At 39.2% G+C, this 24,697-nt stretch overlaps 1 protein-coding gene across 1 annotated transcript in view; it reads left to right on the top strand.

Annotated features, from left to right (window-relative positions):
- The window catches only part of LOC120310210 (cytochrome c oxidase subunit NDUFA4-like), a 50,542-nt gene extending 26,380 nt beyond the window's left edge, over positions 1 to 24,162 (top strand). Inside the window, exons 3-4 of the mRNA XM_039348362.1 lie at positions 21,859 to 21,916; positions 22,222 to 24,162. Coding sequence (XP_039204296.1) covers positions 21,859 to 21,916; positions 22,222 to 22,278 — 115 coding nt within the window. The 3' untranslated portion in view covers positions 22,279 to 24,162. The remainder of the gene's footprint in view (positions 1 to 21,858; positions 21,917 to 22,221) is intronic.
- Positions 24,163 to 24,697: the final 535 nt, after the last annotated feature.

The raw sequence follows: 24,697 nt of genomic DNA, 5'->3' as shown, positions 1-24,697 counted from the left end.
AGAACAATAGAGCCTGGAGGTTTACATTTAAAATTATAGTCAAGCACTTAAATACTGATGCAAATGAGGAATTAGACTAGTTGGCCAAAAAAAAATGGGAAATGTATGTTTATAGTATTTTATTTAGTGATTTAGATCACTGAATATAAATAACCCTAAACAATAAATAAAAATAGCTTTAAAAAGATTGGGGAAATGCTAATAGCAGCCAAGAAACTATAGAACAGGCATTCTTCACAAAAATAGTTTTCCTAAGATCTTTAACAAAGATATTATTCTGATCGGCTCAAGGTTGACTCAGTCTTCCATCCTTCCAAGGTCAGTAAAATGAGGACCCAGATTGTTGGGGGGAATATGCTGGTTCTGTAAACTGCTTAGAGAGGGCTTTAAAGCACTATAACATGGTATATACTGTAAGTCTAAGTCTATTGGTATTACGAGGTAAGTGAACTTAATGATGTACAAGATTGATTTATGTTTTTATATCTCTGTTACCTGGAAACAGTTTTTGGAGTAAATTCTATCATAAAAAAATCATTCCATGGACTTCATGAAAAAAGGTTACACAAGATTCAAAGTACAAAGAGAAAGAACAAGTTGACTTTCCTGATTTATTTTAAAGTTCATCCATGACCTAGTCGAGACAAAAAAAGATCCAGGCTTCACATTTGAGATGATAACCACAAAGCATGTGATAATACAATGGCTCACAAGTTTCAGCATCGCATTAACTGTATCTTTATATTTTTATTATAATTCAATTTATTATCTTAATAACTATATTTATTTTGTCAACCCCAAATCTAGCAGAAAGATAAGCATTATGGACAGATAAGGTCCTTTGGATAATCAATGGTATTTTCTAAGGAAGTACCAGGAGGGAACCTGGGGGGGGGGGAACCTGCAGAAAAATGCAAACAGTGACATAAAAAAATGCTTCAACTGTTTTCCTTCCATCCTTACACATCTCTTTAATCATTACAAAACAATGATCAAATATGCTAATTGTGGCAGTAACAAATCAAATGCTGCACCCAGATTTTTCGGAGTCTTTCGAGGTTTCTCTCTGTAGCTCAAAGCATGACAGAGAAAAAATAATTGACTGATGTCATAAGAAAATGCACAAATTGTGGTGAAGGTCAAAGCAGGAGTTCTGGCTTCAAAATTTACTAGTCAGAACGTAATACAAGAAGTAGCCTTATATGTTGAAGAAGTATGGATGTCAGAAGAATATAACTCTTTGTCTTATTTGATATCCACGAGGAGGATGCTCTGAACATATTGAACACTTCTGTGGAAGTGACAGAGACAACAATAAGAGAGGGTAGCAGTTGAAAGCTACCTTGGGGTGAGATTCGTCACTAAATGCTGCAAATGAAATCCATAGTTAGTCCCATCTCACCTTTGGAGTATGATGTCTACATCTTGATGCCTGAACCTTACTGTTTCATAGGAAATAAAAGGAGAACAAAGTTCATTAACAATGCAAACTTCACCTATAGTGCTCCATAAGCTCAAAGGTTTGATCTTGGATGGTTGATAGCGAGAGATGTTTGCGCCTGACTCAATAAACACAATATGTGTTTTAAAAAAAAATGGCAACAAACTTCTTCAGGCTATGCGCTCTGCTATATTGGCAGAAAGAAAATTGGTTGCAAGGAATAAAATCATTGTACTGCTTAGCAGAACAGCCCCCCTCCCTCCCAGGAAAACATGCCTGGAATATATTAGGATATATCTGGAATATGCAGTATTCCAGACCACAAAAGATGACAACAAACTAGCTCTTCAATGGAAGATAAAGGATTCCTCAAAATGTCTTCTTTCGTGTGTGGATCAGACTTTAAACTGCCAGAAGGAAGCCACCTTTTTGACTTTGTCGTTAGCTAAAAATGAGTCATTATCAGTACATGTTTGTGGTAGTAGCTTGCTTACCAGCAGGTGGGCTGGGCTCTGTTATCTCTCCACATTCACATAGCATGTTGTTATCTGCTAAGAATCTCCACTTGAGCATATTGGTTTTATATTTAGGCACTCCAATTCTCAACCTTAGGGTAATGAATAAGGAATTCTCTAAACATGGTTCTAGTTGGCTTTGCTTCCATTCTGGACATTTGGTTGTCAGCTACATGTCAATAGAACTCTTCTTACAGCTTGCAATTCTGCACTGCAGCATAAACATGAAACAGCACTTGGACATGCCTTATGCCTTAGAATGGACATTGAGAACTAGTTCCACCACACACAAATTGTAAGTAACCTCCAACAGTGGTAAAAATAGGTACAAAAATTGGTTAATAGCTTCTAGAATACTTGGAGAGATCAGTATTCCCATCTCAGCAGAAGTATCGTAAGTGGCAGTCCAGACAAACCAATATTAAAGTTGATAATGTTGTCCTTTTTTCTCCTAAGATTTTTATTTGCTTTAATATAGAGAAAGAGATAGAAAGAAAAATAATAAAAAGAGAAAACCAAAAATCCAAAATGTTATCAGACAATAGGAAAAAGTATTTTTTTACAGCATTAAATCTTGGCACACAGTAATATTTCATAGGATCAGTAGAAAACCAATTCATAAGTAGAGAGCAAATGCATATCAAAACTCCAAGATTGTAAGCCCAATATGACACTGCCTTTTCTTTATATTATAATCATTCTATCTGCTATACTCCATTTTCATTAATCCAAAGTCCTTCATATACTGACAAATTCGATATTTGCTAAATAATTCAAAATCATAATTCACCATAATATATTTTAATCCATTTTCCCAAAAATATATAAACAAATTTATGGATATTAAACCAAATTGAACAATTATGGGGCAAGTGTGTAATTTATATGTGTCATGTTATATATTCAGTATGAAGCTGACAACAAATTCTTTAAGACTCCTAACCATTTATTAATAAGGAATATTCCAACTTTTGCATGTAAATAACTGATATCCACCTTAGTGGTGATTGGATGGATGGATGGATGGATGGAGGATGGATGATGTACCATACAGTCATTTTCAACTTCTGGTGACCATATAGATATTCTCCATGAACCCCTATCCTAACCTGTTCTTTCAAGTCTTCCAACAGTGCACTAATTGCACAATAATTGAGTCCATCCATCTTGCTGCTAGTCATCTCCTTCTCTTTCCTTCCACTTTTTCCACCATTAGAGCCATTTCCAGAGAGCTGGGTTTTTACATAAGGTGTCTGAGGAGGCTAATTTCAACCTAGTCATTTGTGCCTTGAGTGAGAATTCTAGGTTGATTTGTTTGATGATCCATCCACTTGTTTCGTGACTGTCCAAATTATTATCAGGAGACTTCTGCAACACCAAAGTTCAAAGACATCAATAGTGTTCCCATCCTGCTTCTTTAAACTTTCACTTCCATAGAGTGTCACAAGAATACACAATTGTGCAATTCTGATTCTTGTAACTATAGACACATCAAATTTGAATATCTTTTCTAAGGCCTTCAGAGATATCCTGCCAGATATTAATCTGACTTAGTAATACTCTTTAATGACAATAAAAATACAACAGCTTTTGAATCCTCAAAAAGACATTTAATTGAACATATAGCCATTCCAAAGTTCTGGACAATACTTATTCCCCTAATAATATTTTGAAAGGTTTAAAAATTTATAGGTAATAAGCAGGTGCATATTAATATCCCCAGTAGATCATGAACTCCCAAAAAGAAAAAAAGGACATGCTATTTTCAAACTGGGATTATCCCAGAGTGTAAATTTATGATGATAATAAGGGTCAATATTAAAACTTCAGCCCAACATTATTCAAATATATTTTATAGTCTTTAGAGCTGGAAATGCAAGTGAGTTCTGACTAAAAAAGGAATCAAGTCCCTGCAAAGGTATCAGAAGGAACATATAATCACTTAATTGTGCATATAATGTTTTCTCAGTTTGATCACTTGAATTCCTTTTGGAAATAGAATTTGAAATATATACCCAATAATAAAAATAAAGTTAAAATCCCTGTCATCATATGTGAATTGCAATTTAGTTTGTGTTTATCCATCCCATGAAAATGTTCTTAATTATTTATCAACCTGCTTAAAGATATTAACATAGGAATCTAAGTACATACAATATATCAGTTTTTTTCAATTTCACAAGAATTGTCTTTTCCATAAACTCTTTCTAATTTTTAACCCTCAATTTATATCAACATTAATGTGATATAACATCAATTTGGAATATTTTACATCTTTAAAGATTTTTTTCCTTCGAGGTAATTATTCTGAACTAGTTATAAGAAATCAAACCCCAGTAAACCCTACAAATTTCCATAGATTTCTATAGACTTTATCATACTTAATATGTAGAAGTAGAAAGATTCTGACTCAGGTCCAAATAATCGGACAATGAATTGTGAAAACCTTTGTAGAATAGAATAGAATCTTTATTTTAGCCAATGACCAGTCCATAAAACACTTGGATACTTAAAATTAATATTGATAGTATCTTAATTGATTAGTTAGTGTCTCATATTGTAATGTGATCACCATTTGCAATCTACTTGCTGGTTTCCTACAGGAAATCACAAATGGAGACCACATGATGTTGCATTTAATGACAGTGTCAGATTTGCTTAACAATTGCAACTGGAAGTGTCAGAACTGCCCTCGCAAAGTGGCGTGGTCATGTGACATTGCGCTTTACAGTCATGTTACTTAGCAATAGAAATTCTGGTCCCAGTTGCAATTGTTAACTATGGACCACCTGTATAAGAAACTTTGGCACCTGTTAAAACTTGACTTGCATCATTAGCAATAACAATAGCACTTAGACTTATGTACTGCTTCACAGTGCTTTACAGCCCTCTCTAAGTGGTTTACAGAGTTAGCATATTGTCCCCAACAATCTGGGTCCTCATTTTACCGACCTTGGAAGGATGGAAGGCTGAGTCAACCTTGAGCCGGTCAGGATCGAACTCCTAGAATGAGTATGAGTTAGCCTGCAGTACTGCATTCTAACCACTGTGCCACTATGATGCATGGGAATTTAAAGCATACGGATAAGATTATTGACAATTGAAGAGAAATCGAAGAAACATTTGTTCAACTGAGACATATGCAGGATGCACCATAAGTCAGGCTCCATAATCACAATATGTTTTCTTAATTAACTTTTTCAGAGAAAAGATCATTTAGAAATGTTCAAAGGTCAGGTGTCAGGTGTCAAATGAGTATGGAAGTATTAAGAAGAAAAAGTGATTAAAGCACCAGGCTAGAAGCCAGGAGATAGTGAGTTCTAGCCTACTTTAGGCATGAAAGCTGGCTGGGTGACTTTGGGCCAGTCAGCCTCTCTCAGCCTAACCCATCTCACAGAGTTGTTGTTATTGTGGGGAAAATGGGAAGAGAAAAGAGTATTGGGTATGTGCTCACCACCATGGGTTATTTATAACAATAGAGCAGGACATAAAAAATAAATAGCAACCATTTATTCAACATTTAACATAATTTATATGATAAATTATCTATGCAGCTTAACTTTAGGTGCACCCTGTATATGTGGACAAATAGTTACCTGATGTAAGCAACTTTAAAAAAATGCTTTGAACTTGAGCATGAAAGATAATCCCAGAGGAATTCAGAGCTCTGAGAGCAATTTTTAGCTGGCTAATATTATATTTGTTTTGAAGCTAGAATAATGCTGGCCTATAAAGTTAGTAGCCTAGCGCACTGCCAGGACTAAAGAGATTTTTCAAGAGCCTGGTACATAGACATGGGAGAATAAAATATATCTGACAGGCAGATACATATATCTACATGGGATCAAATAATCTTGAATAGAGGGCATATACATACATGTTGTTGTTAGTTGCAAAGTCGTATCTGATCCATCGCGACCCCATGGACAACGTTCCTCCAGGCCTTCTTGTCCTCTACCATCTTCTGGAGTCCATTTAAGCTCACGCCTACTGCTTCAGTGACTCTATCCAGCCACCTCATTCTCTGTCATCCCTTTCTTCTATTGCCCTCAATCTTTCCCAGCATTAGGTTCTTCTCCAGTGAGTCCTTCCTTGTGGTTGCTTCTCTAAGGGATTATGCAAACTTTTCTCCTTTTGAAACTACTATGCAAACAATTGAAGGTCTCTGTGGCTCAGTGCCTGATGGTCTTCCCAACAGCTCATTCTCACAGCTACTGGATTCACAAGGACTCTTTCTTGTTGTTGGTTTTTTAGTGTTGATTTTGAAATCTTAATTCCATCTTTTTGGCTTTACACATGTAAATATCTTCGTTCTCCCAGCAGTCTTTGTGATCATAGTGCACATAGAATTTCTTTTTGCATAAAATCTGTCCCTCATAGAAGAAGGATGCCAGGACTGGAATAATAGAAAGCCCCCAATGACCTCTTAGCTAGTTATTAGGAGGCACTATGACCAGCTCTGAGTCACTCAGCTAACATCCATTTCTAAGGGAGGACTAGAACTCATGGTATCCCAGTTTCTACTCCAGCACCCCATTACACCAAAAATTTCTCCGCTGAGTAGAAGACTCTAAAACAATGTTTCCCAACCTCAGCAACTTTAAGATGAGTGGACTTCAACTTCCAGAATTCTCAAAGTTGAAGTCTACTCATCGTAAAGTTGATAAGGTTGAGAAACACTGCTCTGAAATCTGGGGCTAATGCCAATTTCCCAACCAATCCAGAGAACAGCAGGGGGAAGTGGTGGATACAGTTCACACACTCCCAGATTGATTGGTTAAATTTATATCCCATCTTTCTTTCTGGAACTTAGGGCAGTGTACACAGCACTTCCTCCTATATTCCACCAAGTGTATACATTTTTTTGTAGGTTCTTCTGCTAGTGCTCCTGTAAAGAAAAGAGGCGATCGTCTCAGCCGCCATGAACCTGTTGTGGGAAAGTCAGGATAAAAAACAATATGATGCTATTTATAAATGATTATCACTGACATATTCCGGGTATTTTGTCAGTATTTGACAGAAGATACGCCACAGTTTTACCATTTGACAGTTGAGTTTGACGAGATTTCATTTCTGACACCTGCCAAAAGTAAAGCAGGCAAGAAATGCCAACAACCTAAACGGCTAAAATTCTAAAGTAAAAATTTATATATAGATTTGCCTGAACTATTTTAAATCATATGCCCTTCGTCATCAGCCTTAGGCAAGAGAGCCAGGTGGTTTCTGATTCAAAATGAACACAGAGGGATTGCCACTAGTCAGGCTGTATTAATTTTATATACAGGCTTCTTAAGAAGCCATTCCTGAACCCAACAGTTCTGGGTAACTTTCATCCAATCTTCAACCTTTCTTTTCTAGGAAAGGATGTTGAGGAGGTGGTCAAACTGGAGAAAACATATTATCTTTTTCAGTTGGGACATAGTATTGAGATAGTATTGGTCATGCTTGTTGATGACTTCTGATGAAGCTGGGATGGGGATAATGCAACTGTCCTGGCTTGGCTTGATTTCTCAGCAGCTTTCAAGTCCACCATCTATGGTATCCTTCTGGGCTGTCTATACAGATTAAAAGTAACTGGCTCTGTATTGCAGTAGGTTTCCTTCTTTCTCTGCGGCCAAGTCTCCTAAGGTATGGGTGCCAGAGGGCTCTACTCTTTTCCCATTCTTATTTAACATCTACATGAGGCTATTGACGAAGTTCATTTTTAGTTTGAGGTAAAGCATCACCAGTATGCTGAAAATACTCAGCTGTTTATTTTAACTCCAGGCCAACAAAACGATGTGGTTGAATCCCACATCATGTAATGCTAATCCCACCGTAATGAGGCTGTGGGCCTGGGTGGAAAGGAACAGACTCAGGCTCAATCTTAGCAAGATGTAGCAAGCTGTATTTGGACCTGCCAGTATACTGGAGACTTCAGAAGAAAAGTCCCAGTGGGTTATCTGAAGTTACTGTGCGCTCTTCTTCATTTAGTCTTTGCATTGATCTACTACTGGATGGCATCTCTGCCTGATCTTCCTTGGGCAGCCAAACTTAATTCAGCTGTGGTTTAACTTGCCACAAGTCCACAATTTTGATATTTGTGGGGCTGGAGCTCCATGCAAAAGACCTGAGAAGATTCTTGGGAACTTTCATCTCAGCCTCTTCTAACAATGCTCACAGGTATTTTTATAAGAACTTGTTCTAATCTTTATTAGAACTTATTGTTCTAATCTTGTTGCCAATTCCTGCTAGCTTGCTTGCTCGGTTATTTATTTAGTTATTTATTTCTTAAATTTATATGCTGCTCATCTTGTGGTTTGAGGTGACTCTTGTGGGTCCTGATTTTCCCTACTTCTGCAAGCAGGTTGCACCTTGCCGGGGTCTTGCTTTACCTTTCTGTCACCCACAGCTTCAGGGCTCAAGGAAGTCTCTCTTCTCACGTTCTACATTGCAACCTCCAACCATGGTTGCAGTTGTGGGGAAAGCTGCAAAATCATGACGTCATGATGTCATCTCATCTTTTGATGGGAACTGACATGATTTTTAAGTAATCCAAAGAAGCAAAATCTAAAGACAGAGAGAAGAAATACAAATTGATCTATAAAAAGAATGCTCAGTAAATAGAAACTCAATTGCACCTCTGTCCCATAAGCTCACAGGCTGATTCTGGACCAGAACAATCTTTAGGATTGTGGTAGGGAAAAAAAATAGGAGAAAGCAGTGCCTTGAATGAAAGATGATGGACTACACCATCAAAATAGACTCAGAAGAGTGTCTTCTAACTCCTAAATGAAGGATGGGACATAATTCAGATGAATGGATAGGTGAATGAGCCCCTTAGTCTTGCAGGAAGCTCAGTTGATAAACTTCAGTGTGCCTCTATTCTCCTTCTGATCTTACCTCACTGATTTGATGATTATTTGAGGGGGGGATTCTACTCCCATTTCTTTTTTCCTTGAGCAGAGATGTTCGGGGTGGGGAGAGATGCCTGCTAATAATGAGTAACAAGTGGATAGAAACAACTGCCATCTTTATTATCATGGCTCAGGGTTTCAATTCGCACTCAGCAGCTTCAATTTTCCCTATTGTTCTTCTTTAGAATTGTGTTTCATTGGGAAAGGTGGTATAGTTTCAACCCTGACCTGAGAAGGGTTAATTCAGCCTCATTCAAAGAAAAGAAAGCTGCATCTGACAGTGAGGTTTCCATCCCTTGTCCTGGATATTAATTTAAATGGAAAGATGCAGGTTATTTCCCCTCTGGGCACTTTACCACAATCTCTGATTATTGCCTGACAGATAAATATGCATTAAAATGCATTTGTCAAGTCTATACTTTACTTGGCTAAAAGAGCCGGTAGCCAGAAGGACTGAGCACCCTTTAATATATTTTTGCACATTTATTCCTAAGCATATATATGCATATAGTGAATTCTTTATCTCCGTGCACTGCCTTTGTTCACAGAATATATGTGTTCATTGCATTGGATGTGTTTACCATTGTATTTGAGAAGATATAGAACAGGAAGGAGATCAGATTTTTAGTGTTTGAAAAGGTAATGTTTGATGGAATTATGAAATTCTCACAAGTGTAGCACAGGGATGGAACAAGAAGCAGAATCATACCCTTTCATCCTATCCTTTCATCCCCCTTGCGTTTGTTATCCCCATATAAGTCCCACAATTCATAGCTGGTGAAGGAAAGAATGTGTCTATTTCACTGATACATTTGGTATCTACAAACCACTATCATTGTTATGGCTGATTGCATAATCAGCTGTTTAGACTGGAATTGGCCTTTTTTTATCCAGTTACTGACTCCTTCCCAAGGACCTGGAATGGGCCTATGTGGATGTTTGATGGTGTTAAAGGTACCATCACAGGATGTAAGGTCTTCCAAGTAAAGCTGTTTTTTGCAGTCAACTGATGTTGATTTATCAATGTCACTTGGAGTGTTCAAGTGATGCTCCAGATGTTTTGGGATTGCACCCAAGGCACCTATCTCTATTCGTACTATCTTTGCTTTCTTTTGCCACAATTGTTCTATATGCAGGTCTTTTACATTTTGTGATTTCTTCTAGTTGTTTCTCTTCTCTTTCTGCTGTCTTCAGGTATAACAAAGTGTACAATCCAGAGGATTTTTTTGTCTTTCTTATTAATAATTGTTAATACTAAACTATTATTATTATTGTTGTTGTTGATGATGATGATGATGATGAGCATCGCACAGTCAGCCAGATGTTCAGACTGGATTTGGCATTTTTTCTACCTATCGAGTCCTTACCAAGGATCTGGGATAGGCAGATGTGGATGTTTGATAGTATTACAGATATCATCGCAGGATAGAAGCAGTTCCTAGTAAGGCTGCCTTTTGCAATTGATTAATGGCGAATTTGTCAAGGACAATGGTGTTCAAGTGGTGCTCCAGTTTTGGGATTGTACCCAAGGCACCTCTTATTATTGGTACTACCCTTGCTTGCCTTTGCCACAGTCATTCTATTTCTATTTGTAGGTCTTTGTATTTTGTTATCTTCTCCAGTTCTTTCTCTTTTATTCTGCTGTCTCCAGGCACTGTCACATCCACTACCCAGACTTTTTTGTCTTTCTTATCGACAATTGTTAAATCTGGGGTGTTATGTAGCAGGTGCCTATCTGTTTGAATTATAAAGTCCCAGAGCAATTTAATTTCTTCATTTTCTATGACTTTCTCTATTTTATGGTCCCATTATTATGATCATGATTATGATGATGATTGTCAATTTGTGACACCTTGCAATTGCCTGGACTAGTCCCTGCAGTTTTCTTGGTAGGATTTTGGAAGTGCTTTGCCCTTGCCTTCCTTCCAGAGCTGAGACAGAATGACTAGCCCAAGGTCACCCAGCTGACTTCGTGCCTAAAGCAGGATTAGAACTCACAATTTCCTGTTTTCTAGCCTAGTACCTTAATCACCACACCGAACTAACTCTACCACTATGAGTCCTGCTTAATCAGGATTCCCACTAACCACTGTATTAATTTCACGGATATGCATAGACTCTATCTTCACTTTAGTTCAAAATAAACTTGGGGCAGGCCCCCTTGCCCATACACAACCCTCGATGGTCTCAAGGTTGAAGTGAGAGAATTTAAGGCAGAATACAATTGTTTCAAGGAAACACATTTAGCTACCCTCAAGAATGGCACTATGAGGCAGAGACAAATCTGATTCAGGAGAAGCCAGCCAGCAAAAACCAAGAACAGAAACTCCTAGTAAATTATGTCTCCGTGTTAAAAATGTCCCATTTTATATTTTCTGTCTCTGAAATCAAAAAAGCTAAAAGAAAGCAAAACTAAACCCATTACTATATGTTGGTTGCTCATTACTGTAAAGTTCATCAACTTTTGTGAAAAGGAAGGAGATGGCTGAACAATATAGAGCTGATTTCATAACGTGAATCAGAGGTGTAGGGCAATTAAAAACACATTCAGCTAAAATTGATGAACATGAATAAAGAATTTAAAAGTACAAAGAGTTAGTAATTATATAATCTGGCATTTAAAGAATGGAAATATATTGAGAGGCAGCATGGCATAGTGGTTAAGGGGTTGGACTGTCACTGAGAGACCTAGGTTGAAATCCATTCTCAGTCACAGCAGCTTATTTGGTGTCTGCCTCTTCTCAGCAAGATGTTTTCAAGGGGTTCCTGATCAGATTTGCTGAAAGGTTACAGCAATCTCAACCACTAGAGGAAAAACCACTTTCTTTCTTATCCTGCTAAGGTGGGGATTTTTCCAGCTTCTTAACCACAGCCTACTTACAAATTGGCAGCAAGACCATTCTTTTGACTAATGAAACCGGAATGTCCAGATGTCCAGAATGGGAATCCTTCTCAGACTCTGATCATATCATGATACTGGACATCTTTGAACTAGACCTTTTTTCCCAGCCTGACTTAGCTCACAATGTTGTTGTTGTGGGGAGAAATGGAAGGCGGGAAGTGCCTTGTGCTCATAAAATAAAAGTGGGATATAAATCTTACAAATGAGAGGTGTCACTTATTATTAATTATGGACATTTAGTGATCTCCGCAGGATGAAAAGAAGAGGTTTGGAGAGTTGAATTTTATGATCTTTCATGTACAGCAAAGTTCATAAGTAAAAACATTTAAAATTTAAAGGATCAAAGAAAACATTTGTTGTTTAGATCTCTAAGCAATGTTTCCCCCTATCCCTGTGTCAATGGAACACCTTATTAACCCATTTAATAATTGCCGTAATATACTGAGGCCAATAATACAATACTTTTTAAAAAAAATAGTAAATATACAGATGAGATTCTCCCTTCTCCTATGAATTCAAATATTTTTTCCTAATGCATATGTTTAGGGCCAGTTTCATAAGTGGCATACTGGGATCCAGTTTGAGCTCTGTAAATTCTTAATATACTATTACTGCACCTAGGAAGGTATTCACTTGGGTAGATTATTCACAGATTCCTCACAAGGTTAATGAGATCAAACAGGAGAGGAATAGAAATTTATTAGAAAGAAGAGTGACCTTATACTACCAACAGAAACTAAGCTACATCTTTCAGTATCAGGCAAGAAATAAATCTGTTTCTTGCTTTTCATTAGCTTTTTCAGTGTGGTTGGTAATTTTACCCGAGTATAGTAGAAATCTCCTCCAGGGCTCCACTTAACTCTCCCTGTCTCAATTATTCATTCTTTAATAGAGTATTCTCAACGGGCTCAACCAATCTAGTTTCACTAGAATTTCTGCCATCATTTTACCAAATACCAAATCGTTTCTCTCCAATCTCTCCCACTCTTGCTGTCTCTCAATTGGCTGTTTCTTTGGGGGTTTCTAAAACTTACCTTTTCAGAATCTTATCACAAAACTCAGTTGTGTATGATTACATCCTAGGACAGAGTCAATCCATAAAGCTGACAGTGGTGTAGTAGTTAAGATGCTGAGCTTACCCTGGGGAGATCTATCATGGAAAAGCTGCCTTCAGTCGAGAGAATCCATTGCCTCACCTGATTCAATACAGTACAGATAGTCCTTGTTTAGCGACCATAATTGGGAAAGCAACTAAGTCATTAAGCGAAGTAACTGCTAAGTGAAACCGTAACTGTGCTTATGATCTTCCTTCAGCTTCCCTTTGCTTTACAGACCTGCAAAGGTAGTAAATGAAAGCAATTGATTGCAAAGTTACTTTTTCATTACTGTTGTAACTGCAAAAGGTCACTGTCAAAGGCAGTAGCTAAACAAGGACTACCTGCACTGTCAAATAATACAGTTTACAGAAGCTCTATAAAGGCTTAGGGAGAAAGGTTTCTTTCAAAAAGCAATTTTCAAGGCTACTATATGGAAAGCACATACCCAAATAGTTTCTTGCCTTCCTTACTCTATAACCTATGACAATCCAAAACATAAAATTAAGTTCAATATCCCAGTCCTTTTCCTCACAAAAAAATATCATTAATTACATTGAAATCTGCAATTTTAGATTTGAATAACATATTCCATCTAACTTTCATTATCTCAGCTTTAAGAGAATTTTAGAAATATCAAAGATTGTACCCATAGTATGTGGGGCAAGTATTAAGAATTTAAATCTAGAAGAAACATTCTTTAACCACATTTTCCTTTTTAAATATTTACTGCATAATCTTGTTTGCAAAATTTAAATATGGGCTGTTACTTAAAAATAACATTTGCAGTTAAGAATGCTGTTAGGCTTAAAAGTTTATACAAAATAAAGCAGCATGGAGGTTCTTACTAGCTCAGGATTCACTAAAATATAATTTTGAAAAATTAGAGTATGGTAAAGAGCATTCAAGATGATTTTTTATTTAAAAAAAAGAACAATTTGGCAAATTTCATGCTTACTATGCAATAAACTCAGTTTAAGTGACTTTAAACATTCGGTAGGACTGCGATGAACTAATTGCCAGGGTCTTTTGAACCACCTTGCAAATTGCTTCTCTGCAGAAATGACCGTTTTTTCCCCATGACTTGGGACAATGATTTTCCAATTGTGTTCTTGTTCACTTCTAATATTTTTTACACCTCAAAAGGCAATTTGGAGCAAAAAGAAATAAAAAATAAAATCTCTCTCTACATTGCTTATATAGTTAGTATAGTTGAAGGAAAAGGATTGTAACAAGACTTGGCAGATTGTGGCTTACAACCATAATCTTGTTAGCTCATTGCATTACTTACTACGGAGCCAGTGTCAGCAGCAAAGCAGCAACACAACACTGACATGTCTGAGATTGCTAGGGGGAAGGGGAGGCAGGACTGCTTCACCCATTATCCCCCCAAAACAGCAAGATAGGTCCATGGAGCAGAAACTCTGAGATGCCTTTCAGTTGCCCTCTGTGTATCTTGGTTAACAGGAAAACAAATTGTGGGAAGAGGTTAAATGTCCACTAGGCTAGATTTGCTCTTGTTTTCTTCTTCCAGTACAATATTTTTAATATATAATAATAGAATACTATATAGATAGATCTTCTTCTTGTTGTTGTGCCATATCCGTTATTGGACATTGGCGATCATGTTGGCGCTCATGTTTTTATCAGCAGCCGCACAAAAAAGTGCTGCTGAGTTTTGTCCAAACCAGTCCCTTAGATTTTGAAGCCACAATGTTCTTCTTCTGCCTGGACCTCGTTTGCCTTCAATCTTTCCCTAGAGGATTAAATGGAATATGCCGTATTTTTCTGGGTGTTGCATCACATGTCCGAAATATTCTAATTTTCGTTTTTTAATTGTTTTGATTATTTCCCTTGGCTATCTATAGATAGATAGATAGATAGATAGATAGATAGATAGATAGATAGATAGATAGATAGATAGATAGATAACCTTTATTGTTATTTTTTACTGTGGGTACAATGGCACACATTAAAAATGAAATTTAGTTGCTTGCTCTCAAAGTGTAAACATACATAACACACATTTAAAAATACTATATACAACATATCTATAGACCTACACCCTTACATATTTAAGTAACGTATATTAATCACTGTCCATCTGAGCATTTATACTTTTACCAAGGCTCAGAAACTACATTTCCTTTTGCTTTAATATTTGTAGGCTGACTTGGTCTTCATTGTTCACAAACCTTGAAAAAAATTTACTCAGAAAAATGAGATAAGGTACAGGTAGCCCTCGACTTACAACGGTTCATTTAGTGACCATTCAAAGTTACAACAGCACTGGAAAAAGTGACTGTTTTTCACCCTTTCAACCTTTGCACCATCCCCATGATCACATCATCAAAATTCAAATGCTTGGCAACTGGTTCATATTTATGACGGTTACAGTGTCCTGAAGTCATGTGATCCTCTTTTGCGACCTTCTGATGAGCAAAATCAATGGGGAAGCAAACTCACTCAACAACCGGGATACTAACTTATCAACTGCGGTGATTTACTACTTTGTTAAGTAAATCACCGCAGTTGATAAGTTAGTATCCCGGTTGTTGAGTGACAAGAAATGTCAAGAAATGTCATAAAATGGGGCAACGCTCACTTAACAAATGTCTCACTTAACAATAGTAATTTTGGGCTCAATTGTGGTTGTAAATTGAGGACTACCTCGATTCAAGGATTCTCCTTAGATAATTATTCTTAGAAACCTTAGAAGCCTTGGCAAGGAAGGAAGTTCCTTATATGGGATGATGTGACGAGGGGAGCAAGTGAGTGAGTGAATAAGGGGTGGTATTCTATAGGAGAGGGGAGATTATAAAATATATAATCTGTGCTGGATGGAGAGGGTCTTTGCAGCTGCCCATCTAACAGCTTCCTGTTATCACTCTTGGGTGAAAAATAAGAAACTTAATTCATGCAATTGCCTGTTTCCTTGATCCCAGCTCAGAAACAAATTTTGTGAGGAATAACATATTCCCACAATTTCATGTGCAAGCCACTCTAATATATGGCAAACTTATTGCATAGCTATGACTTGTGCAGGAGTGTGGTAGGACAAACAAACTTTATTAAAATGTACCAGCTTCATGCATTTTAATCACATCTGTTATTCTGAAAAGGTGCCACCATGCTGCTCCTGATTTTAGGCTCTCACAGATGAGCACTACAATAATCTATACCACGGGTAGTCAACCTTGGCTCTTTTATCACTGGTGGACTTCAACTCAACTAAGCTGGCTCAGGAATTCTGGGAATTGAAGTCCACCAGTTATGGATTACTGCCTTGTCGTGGCGAAGGGGCTTGCGTAACTCAATGAAGCTATAAGCTATGCCGTGCAGGGCCACCCAAGACGGACAGGTTATAGCAGAGAGTTCTGACAAAATGTGATCCACTGGAGAAGGAAATGGCAAACCACTCCAGTATCTTTGCCATGAAAACCCCATGGACAGTACTAAAAGGAAAAAAGATATGACGCTGGAAGATGAGCCCCTCAGGTCGGAAGGTGTCCAATATGCTACTGGGGAAGAGCAGAGGGCTAGTACTAGTAGCGCCAGAAAGAATGAAGCGACTGGGCCAAAGCCGAAAGGACGCTCAGCTGTGGATATATCTGGTGGTGAAAGGAAAGTCCGATGCTGTAAAGATTTTTTCTCCATAGGAACCTGGAATGTAAGATCCATGAATCAAGGCAAGCTAGACGTAGTCAAAAAAGAGATGACAAGACTGAACATCGACATCTTAGGAATCAGCGAACTAAAATGGACAGGAATGGGTGAATTTAACTCAGATGACCATCAGGTATACTACTGTGGGCAAGAATCCCTCAGAAGAAATGGAGTAGCCTTCATAGTCAATAAAAGAATAGGAAAAGCAATACTGGGATACAATCCCCAAAATGACAGAATGATCTCAATTCGAATCCAAGGCAAACCATTCAATATCACAGTAGTCCAAATCTATGCCCCAACCACTGGTGCTGAAGAGGATGAAATTGACCGGTTCTATGAAGCCCTACAGCACCTTATAGAATTAACACCAAAAAATGATGTCCTTATCATCATGGGGGATTGGAATGCTAAGGTAGGAAGCCAAAAGATAACCGGAATAACAGGCAAGTTTGGCCTTGGAGTACAAAATGAAGCAGGGCACAGGCTAATAGAATTTTGTCAAGAGAATACGATGGTCATAACAAACACTCTTTTCCAACAACCCAAGAGACGGCTCTACACATGGACATCACCAGACGGTCAACATAGAAATCAGATTGACTATGTGCTCTGCAGCCAAAGATGGAGAAGCTCTATACAGTCAGTAAAAACAAGACCAGGAGCTGACTGTGGCTCAGATCATGAGCTTCTCGTTGCAAAATTTAGGCTTAAATTGAAAAAAGTAGGGAAAAGCACTAGGCCACTCAGGTATGAACTAAATCATATTCCTGATGAATATACAGTAGAGGTGACAAATAGATTTAAGGAACTGGATCTGATAGACAGAGTGCCTGAAGAACTATGGATGGAAGTTCGCAACATTGTACAAGAGGTAGCAACTAAAACCATCCCAAAGAAAAAGAAATGCAAGAAAGCAAAATGGCTGTCTGAGGAAGCTTTGCAAATAGCTGAGGAAAGAAGGGAAGCGAAAGGCAAAGGAGAAAGAGAAAGATACACCCAATTGAATGCAGAATTCCAGAGAGTAGCTAGAAGAGATAAGAATGCCTTCTTAAATGAACAGTGCAAAGAAATAGAAGAAAACAACAGAATAGGGAGGACCAGAGATCTCTTCAAGAAAATTGGAGATATGAAGGGAACGTTTCATGCAAAGATGGGCATGATAAAGGACCAAAATGGCAGAGACCTAACAGAGGCAGAAGAGATTAAGAAGAGATGGCAAAACTACACAGAAGAACTATACAAGAATGAGCTTAACATCCCAGATAACCACAATGAGATGGTCACTGACCTCGAACCAGACATCCTAGAATGTGAAGTGAAATGGGCCTTAGAAAATCTGAGCAACAACAAAGCTAGTGGAGGTGACAGTATTCCAGCTGAGCTATTCAAAATCTTAAAAGACGATGCAGTAAAAGTGCTACACTCAATTTGCCAGCAAATTTGGAAAACTCAACAGTGGCCACAGGATTGGAAAAGGTCAGTTTACATTCCAATTCCAAAGAAAGGCAATGCCAAAGAATGTTCAAACTATCGCACCATTGCACTCATTTCACATGCTAGTAAAGTTATGCTTAAAATCCTACAAGCTAGACTCCAGCAGTATGTGGATCGAGAACTACCAGAAGTACAGGCAGGATTTCGAAGAGGCAGAGGAACTAGAGATCAAATTGCCAACATACGCTGGATCATGGAGAAAGCTAGGGAGTTCCAGAAAAACATCTACTTCTGCTTCATTGACTATGCAAAAGCCTTTGATTGTGTGGATCACAACAAATTGTGGCAAGTTCTTAAAGAGATGGGAGTACCAGACCATCTCATCTGTCTCTTGAGAAACCTATATGCGGGTCAAGAAGCAACAGTGAGAACCGAACACGGAACCACTGATTGGTTCAAAATTGGAAAAGGAGTCCGGCAAGGCTGTATACTGTCGCCCTGCCTATTTAACTTATATGCAGAGCACATCATGAGAAAGGCAGGGCTAGATGAATCAAAAGTTGGAATTAAGATTGCCGGGAGAAATATCAACAACCTAAGATATGCAGATGATACCACTCTAATGGCAGAAAGTGAAGAGGAACTAAAGAGCCTCTTGATGCGGGTGAAGAAGGAGAGTGCAAAAGTTGGCTTGAAACTCAACATTAAGAAAACCAAAATCATGGCATCCGGCCCTCTCAATTCCTGGCAAATAGATGGGGAAGAAATGGAGGTAGTGACAGATTTTATTTTTCTGGGCTCCAAGATCACCTCAGATGGGGACTGCAGCCAAGAAATTAAAAGACGCTTGCTCCTGGGGAGGAAAGCTATGGCAAATCTAGACAGCATACTAAAAAGCAGAGACATCACCCTGCCAACAAAAGTGCGTATAGTCCAGGCCATGGTTTTCCCAGTTGCAATGTATGGCTGTGAAAGTTGGACCATAAGAAAGGCTGAGCGCCAAAGAATTGAGGCCTTTGAACTATGGTGCTGGAGAAGACTCCTGCGAGTCCCTTGGACTGCAAGGCGTTCAAACCAGTCAGTCCTAGAAGAGATCAACCCCGACTGCTCTTTAGAAGGCCAGATCCTGAAGTTGAAACTCAAGTACTTTGGCCACCTAATGAGAAGGAAGGATTCACTGGAGAAGAGCCTAATGCTGGGAAAGATTGAGGGCAATAGAAGAAGGGGACGACAGAGAATGAGATGGCTGGATGGAGTCACTGAAGCAGTAGGTGTGAATTTAAATGGACTCCAGAAGATGGTAGAGGACAGGAAGACCTGGAGGAACATTGTCCATGGGGTCGCGACGGGTCGGACACGACTTCGCAATTAACAACAAGTCATAAAAGAGCCAAGGTTGACTACCCCTGATCTATACAGTGACTTATTATGCATTGTGCTTTCAAACTGGGATGAAGAATGTGACGATAAGCCTCCCTACCAAAGTCCCCAGTATATCCGTTTGTCATTCACTGAAAGGCATGGAAGAAGCCGTGCAAATGCTTCAGATTTCCTTGCTTATCAAGAAAGGTGGGTGGGGGGTTTCCAAAGGAAGAAAGGAAGGTTAGGTAGGGGAGGGTAACAGGGCTTGGGCCCAACCCAGGGATGTTCTTATGCCATCTACAGTGATACTTGGGAGATGGTCTGACACATGCAGTCAAATAAAAAAATCATATGCTAAGGTGGGTGCACACAATCATGAGGCTTGCCAGTCCATGCTTTCCCATCACAATTAAAAAAATCAGACTTCTGAATGGGTACAAAGCACCTTTACCTCATTCCTGACTATTTGGAAACATGATTGGCCTGGAAGGAAGATCTTCCAGGAAACAGATACACTTGAGGTTCTGCACTTCTGGTCTTGGAAATGATGTAACTGACTCAAAATCTACTGAGGACCCTAAATTAAATGTGGTCTAATACCAAGTAGAGTAGCAGGCAAGCCCAGGAAAACTCAGGCTGCAACAAGCAGCATTTATAAATGGCAACTTGCCCTTGACAGCAGCCATTTTGTAATCTGGCATTGAGGACTTTTTCACGAGACTCCTCTGGCCAAATGAGGTTGCAGATAAATTCATGTCCTTTTATCTCAAAATAGCTGAATTAATTACTGCTAGCCCATCTTGGCTGATCTGAAAGAGCTAAGCAGGCTTGGACCTGGTGAGCCCTAGATGGAAGATGACCAGACAATCCCAGGACTGTAACCTAGACTGGAAAGTCCTAAAAACATCCTGTAAAGAGACAATAGTAAACCAATTTCATATATTCTTGCCAAGAAAACTACACGGATGTGTCCAAGCTCAATCTTTTTATGGTTGTGGGCTCCACATGGTAGGTTGGCTGGAGAAGAAGGCTGCAAATACATATACAGTATTATCCAGTGCTGATTCTCCATTCACACACAGATATACACACAATCATATTCTGCAGCAGAAATAAGGTCATTTTTTTTTTACCACAAACCAATTCAGAGTGACTCTAACTTCCCATGTCTGTTTTCAATTAACCATCGTTTATCAACTTGCCTAGAGGCACTAGTTAATCTTAATTGCATTTTATTCAAACCAGCCAGTTGGATTCAGAATCCATGATTTGAAACTGAGTGGCTAGAATAAAACATAGTTAAGTGAACTTTGTACAGATTCAGATATAAAATGAATGTTTATCAGCTTAAGTTATTATATCCTGTTTCTCAGGGCTATTCTGGAATGAAAAATAATTACAGCGTGCAAAATCATGTGGGCCTAAGGTTTATTCTTGGAGCCTATCAAACTTTAATCCAACTTCCCAATTCATTGGATTCAGCTCCCATAATGCTCAGCCAGCATGGGTCAAAAAGAAAAGGCTACTTTATCTTTCCATTGATGGCTGTCATCTTACCTCTTATATTTGCCCACTAATAGTTTTAGAAACAAAGGGAGTAATCTTGCAAGAGCATCCAGACAACCCAGCTTTGCATAAAATGAACAGTGCCAGCAGCGGATGTAACTTTCATAATTGTTTTGGCTTAATTATTGTACAAGGTTTTTAAAAAATGTACTTATTTGTTATTCCCCATTTCCTATCATTCTGAAATGGCTTATATAAACTGTTTTTATAAAACAATTAGTTCAGAACCTTTAAAAAAAAACCCAACCCAACAGAATTAAAATAGCAGGAAGCTTTTAAAACCTTACAATAAAAACAACATTATTTCCCCCTAAAATCCAGTTTATGTCTCAGTCTCTGTAAGAATGGGCAGTATAGTATATCTCTTGTCTCTGGATAATAATCCATGGAACTAATAAAGCAGACCATTGTCCGTAAAAATTAGACTATTTCAAATTTGCTATTTTTAAAGTGCCAGAAGAATATTTGTGGGTTTTACCTAAATCATTCGTTCCCCTTAAAAGTGGAAGATTTGAACTACAGGGGCTCATAGTAATGACCCTTTTAAAAAATGTATTCATACATTTATATCCCCCCACATACACTTCAGGACAGCTCACAGAACAAAGAGTGATGTTTTATTGTCACAATCCTATGATGCAGATTGCAGTAAGAAATGGTGACTGAGTGAAGACTATAATTGTCTCCTTGGTCCCAGTCCACCATTTGTAGCTATATGACACCCATTTTGCCCACACTAGGGCCTCTTTTTATTAATGCTTAAAGTATCAACATGAATTCAAACTATAACACGTGGGTGGGTTGGTGAATCCAGGTCCCCTTAATGGTCTTTCTGATCAAGATATCTTCATTGCGAGAGAATTCCCAAAACCAGGCTGGGGATAAAAGCTTTATAAGCCACAGAGCCAGGAGCAGCTCAGTTGTGAATTCCAGATGACACACTCATTATATATAACTTCATTTTGGGTTTTTTTTCCAGCTGGGAGAAGACAAACCAAGAATCATGGAATAATCGAGGGCCCAGTGACCAGTACAAGGTAGGTAGGTGCAGGTCTACAATGAGCACCCCAGCATAAAACTAGTAGTCCGATAATTAATCCTGGAAAAACCTTGGCAGATATGGAAAGGAAGGGTTGGGAGTTAAGTGTGTGAGGATTTAAGGTAGTGTTTTTCAACCCCGGCAGATTAAAGATGTGTGAACGTCAACTTCAAGTTGCCAGTGTTGAGACACACTGATTTAGGGAGTGCATTTTAAGGGAAAATATTCATTGCCTCACACCAGAGTAACCTGTCAAGGTGCAGAAAAGGATTTGTTGTTCATGAATAATACCTTCTTCCCTAGTTATTTGCCATGACTATGGACTCCAAAGACCCGAAGAAGGATCGTCCAGACTGCTGAAACTGTTCACGTTGAGTCAGTTCCCTATTCCTGCCATGTTGAAGGAAAGTTACTGGACTTGTCATTGGCACAGCCACATCTTCTGCCCTCTTGTCAGGCAGAACATGTCAGCCTTCCAAGCGTTCTCGATTAAGCTTCTGCCTAAGCCAAGATAACTTTGCAGCTGTTCTTCCCTGCCTCTGCAGTTTGCTGGTGTCAACCGCAAAGATCACCAATCAACATCTGCAGCTCATCCACCAGAATCAAAAGTGCACAGTGACCCATTCTACCTCTGGGAAATGCCCCTAAATATTGAGCTGACAAACAACTTGTTTATTTAAAAAAAAAAAAAAAACAGGAGGGCAGGAGGGGGGAAGAGAGGGAGAGACAATGTGACACAAAGCACATTCTTTGTGATCCCATTTGTGCAAACTTCTTGGTTCAGTATTTTTCCTTCCCTTCCTACAAATATTCTTGACCTTGATGTGTGGTGTTTCCTGCCTCCCACGCTCAGTTTTACCATTCCCACAGAGACAGGACAGTCCCAGCACCTAGATCAGTGATGGCGAACCTTTTGAGTATGGTGTGTCCAAAATTTGAAAAATGCCTAATTTGACTCACTATCCCCCCCCCAGATAAAAGAAAAGCAATGCTTTACATATTCATTTGTTTAAAAACATACAGTCGAATCATGTGTGTGGTTCCCAGGATCTGCTGCACACTACTTACCCTCAGGTTGTGTTCTCTTTCTATTGACAGGCCTCGGCGGCAGTTCCGGGTTGCATAAGGCCTTCATTCTCGAAGTGGCTTAGGAGAAGGCTTTTCCATGGCCTCTGCAGCCTCCAAAAAACACACAAAAGCATACCTCATTTTTGTATGATTTTCAGAGGTTCTGGAGGCTGCAGAAGTCCACAGTCCTTTCAAGTGACTTCTGGAGGGTCCAGAGGCCTCCAAAACATGTGCAAGAATAGGATGTGTTTTAAGAATATAGCCAGGTGTTGGTGAATGTTGGCATGTCACCCAAAACATGGTGTGTCACTCTTGACATGTGTGTCATAGGTTCACCATCATTGACCTAGATATTGGAACTAATAATGTTGGTTGAATTCTTGGAGAGGACACTGCCCATCACCAATTCTGAAAGGAGTCCCAGGTGATCCAGTTTAGTCTGCAAATGTATCACATTTTCACAGAACTTATCTGGGCCTCATTAGGAGTTCAACATAAATTTGTATGAGATGGGTTTGAATATTAGTAGCTCGGGTTGGTAGTTGGGCTGCTGGTTTGATCTCCGAGCTTGGCAACTTGGCTGCAAAGGTTTTGTCTCCATTCAGGGGGACACCTTCAGTGCACTTTGAATTGTGCTCATCTGTCAGAGCACTGGCCCTTTAAATACCTTTTGTATCCTCTGTCATGAGAAGTATTGCATAGGCATCCACATTACTCGTGCACTTCTATATTTTTTGCATACTGCTAAACTGTCTCAAAAAGAGTTGAAAGTGGTTTGAGACAGGTATTGCATCTGTTAACAGACATAACACCAGCTAGTTCTCTTTTGTCTCACGCTCTTGCCTCACAGGCTCTCTGGGAAGAACATGAGAAAACCTGCAAGACCATTTTCTCAGAAGCAACATGAGGTGTGGATATGCAGACCGTAACAACCCAGAGACACTGGGAGTCATAATAATTGCATGATTCTCTTTCAAACCAATCTTCACCTTTGGGTAAATTGTATCTTGCAATAGTGGCGAATCTCTGTAGCTCGGGTGTAGGATGAAGGTGAAGATTTGTCCTCCCAGCTCATGGGTTGGTTTCTGAACGTTTCGTTACCAGGCTAGGTAATCTCTTCAGCAGAGTTTAGGGCAGCGGTTCTCAACCTGTGGGTCAGGACCCCATTTGGGGTCGAACGACCATTTCACGGGGGTCGCCAAACAACGCAGTCCGCCATTTTTTTCCCCTTTTCCTTAGCTGTGCTACTCCCTTTTATTCTATTGGCTTTTGAAAGCCAATAGAATAGACTCTCTTGAATAGAGTCTAATTCTATTGGCTTTCAAAAATCAATAGGAATTGTCCAGGCTGTCTCTGCCCTGCTAAGCCCGCCAAAAGTCCCATTCTGCAAACGGTGCTGCAAGTTGTCTGCAGCGAAGGCGAGCTGTCTGGAATTTTCCACCCTTCCTGCTGAGGTAAAAGAGAACCAGGGGTGGGAGGTGGGAGGTGGTGGGCGCAGGGAGAGTTGCTGGCGTGTGTGGGGCCCGGCGGGTGCCTTACCTCCCTTGGGCTGGGTCAGCTGTTGGCCCAGCCGGTGATTGCCCTGCGCCATCGCTGCCCCTTGCCAGCTACGCCTCGGCCGGCGCAAGGGGCGGCACCACGCATGCGCGGTGCTCCCAGGCAGGGAAAGTCCTCGACTTACAACCGGTTGGGTAGTCCTCAACTTACGACC

The sequence above is a fragment of the Crotalus tigris genome, unplaced genomic scaffold (genome assembly GCF_016545835.1).
Source record: "Crotalus tigris isolate CLP2741 ecotype Arizona unplaced genomic scaffold, ASM1654583v1 scf7180000018146.467361, whole genome shotgun sequence".
NCBI classification, from domain to species: domain Eukaryota; kingdom Metazoa; phylum Chordata; class Lepidosauria; order Squamata; family Viperidae; genus Crotalus; species Crotalus tigris.
The sequence above is the reverse complement of the archived record's forward strand: the minus strand, read 5'-3'. Positions and strand labels throughout refer to the sequence as shown.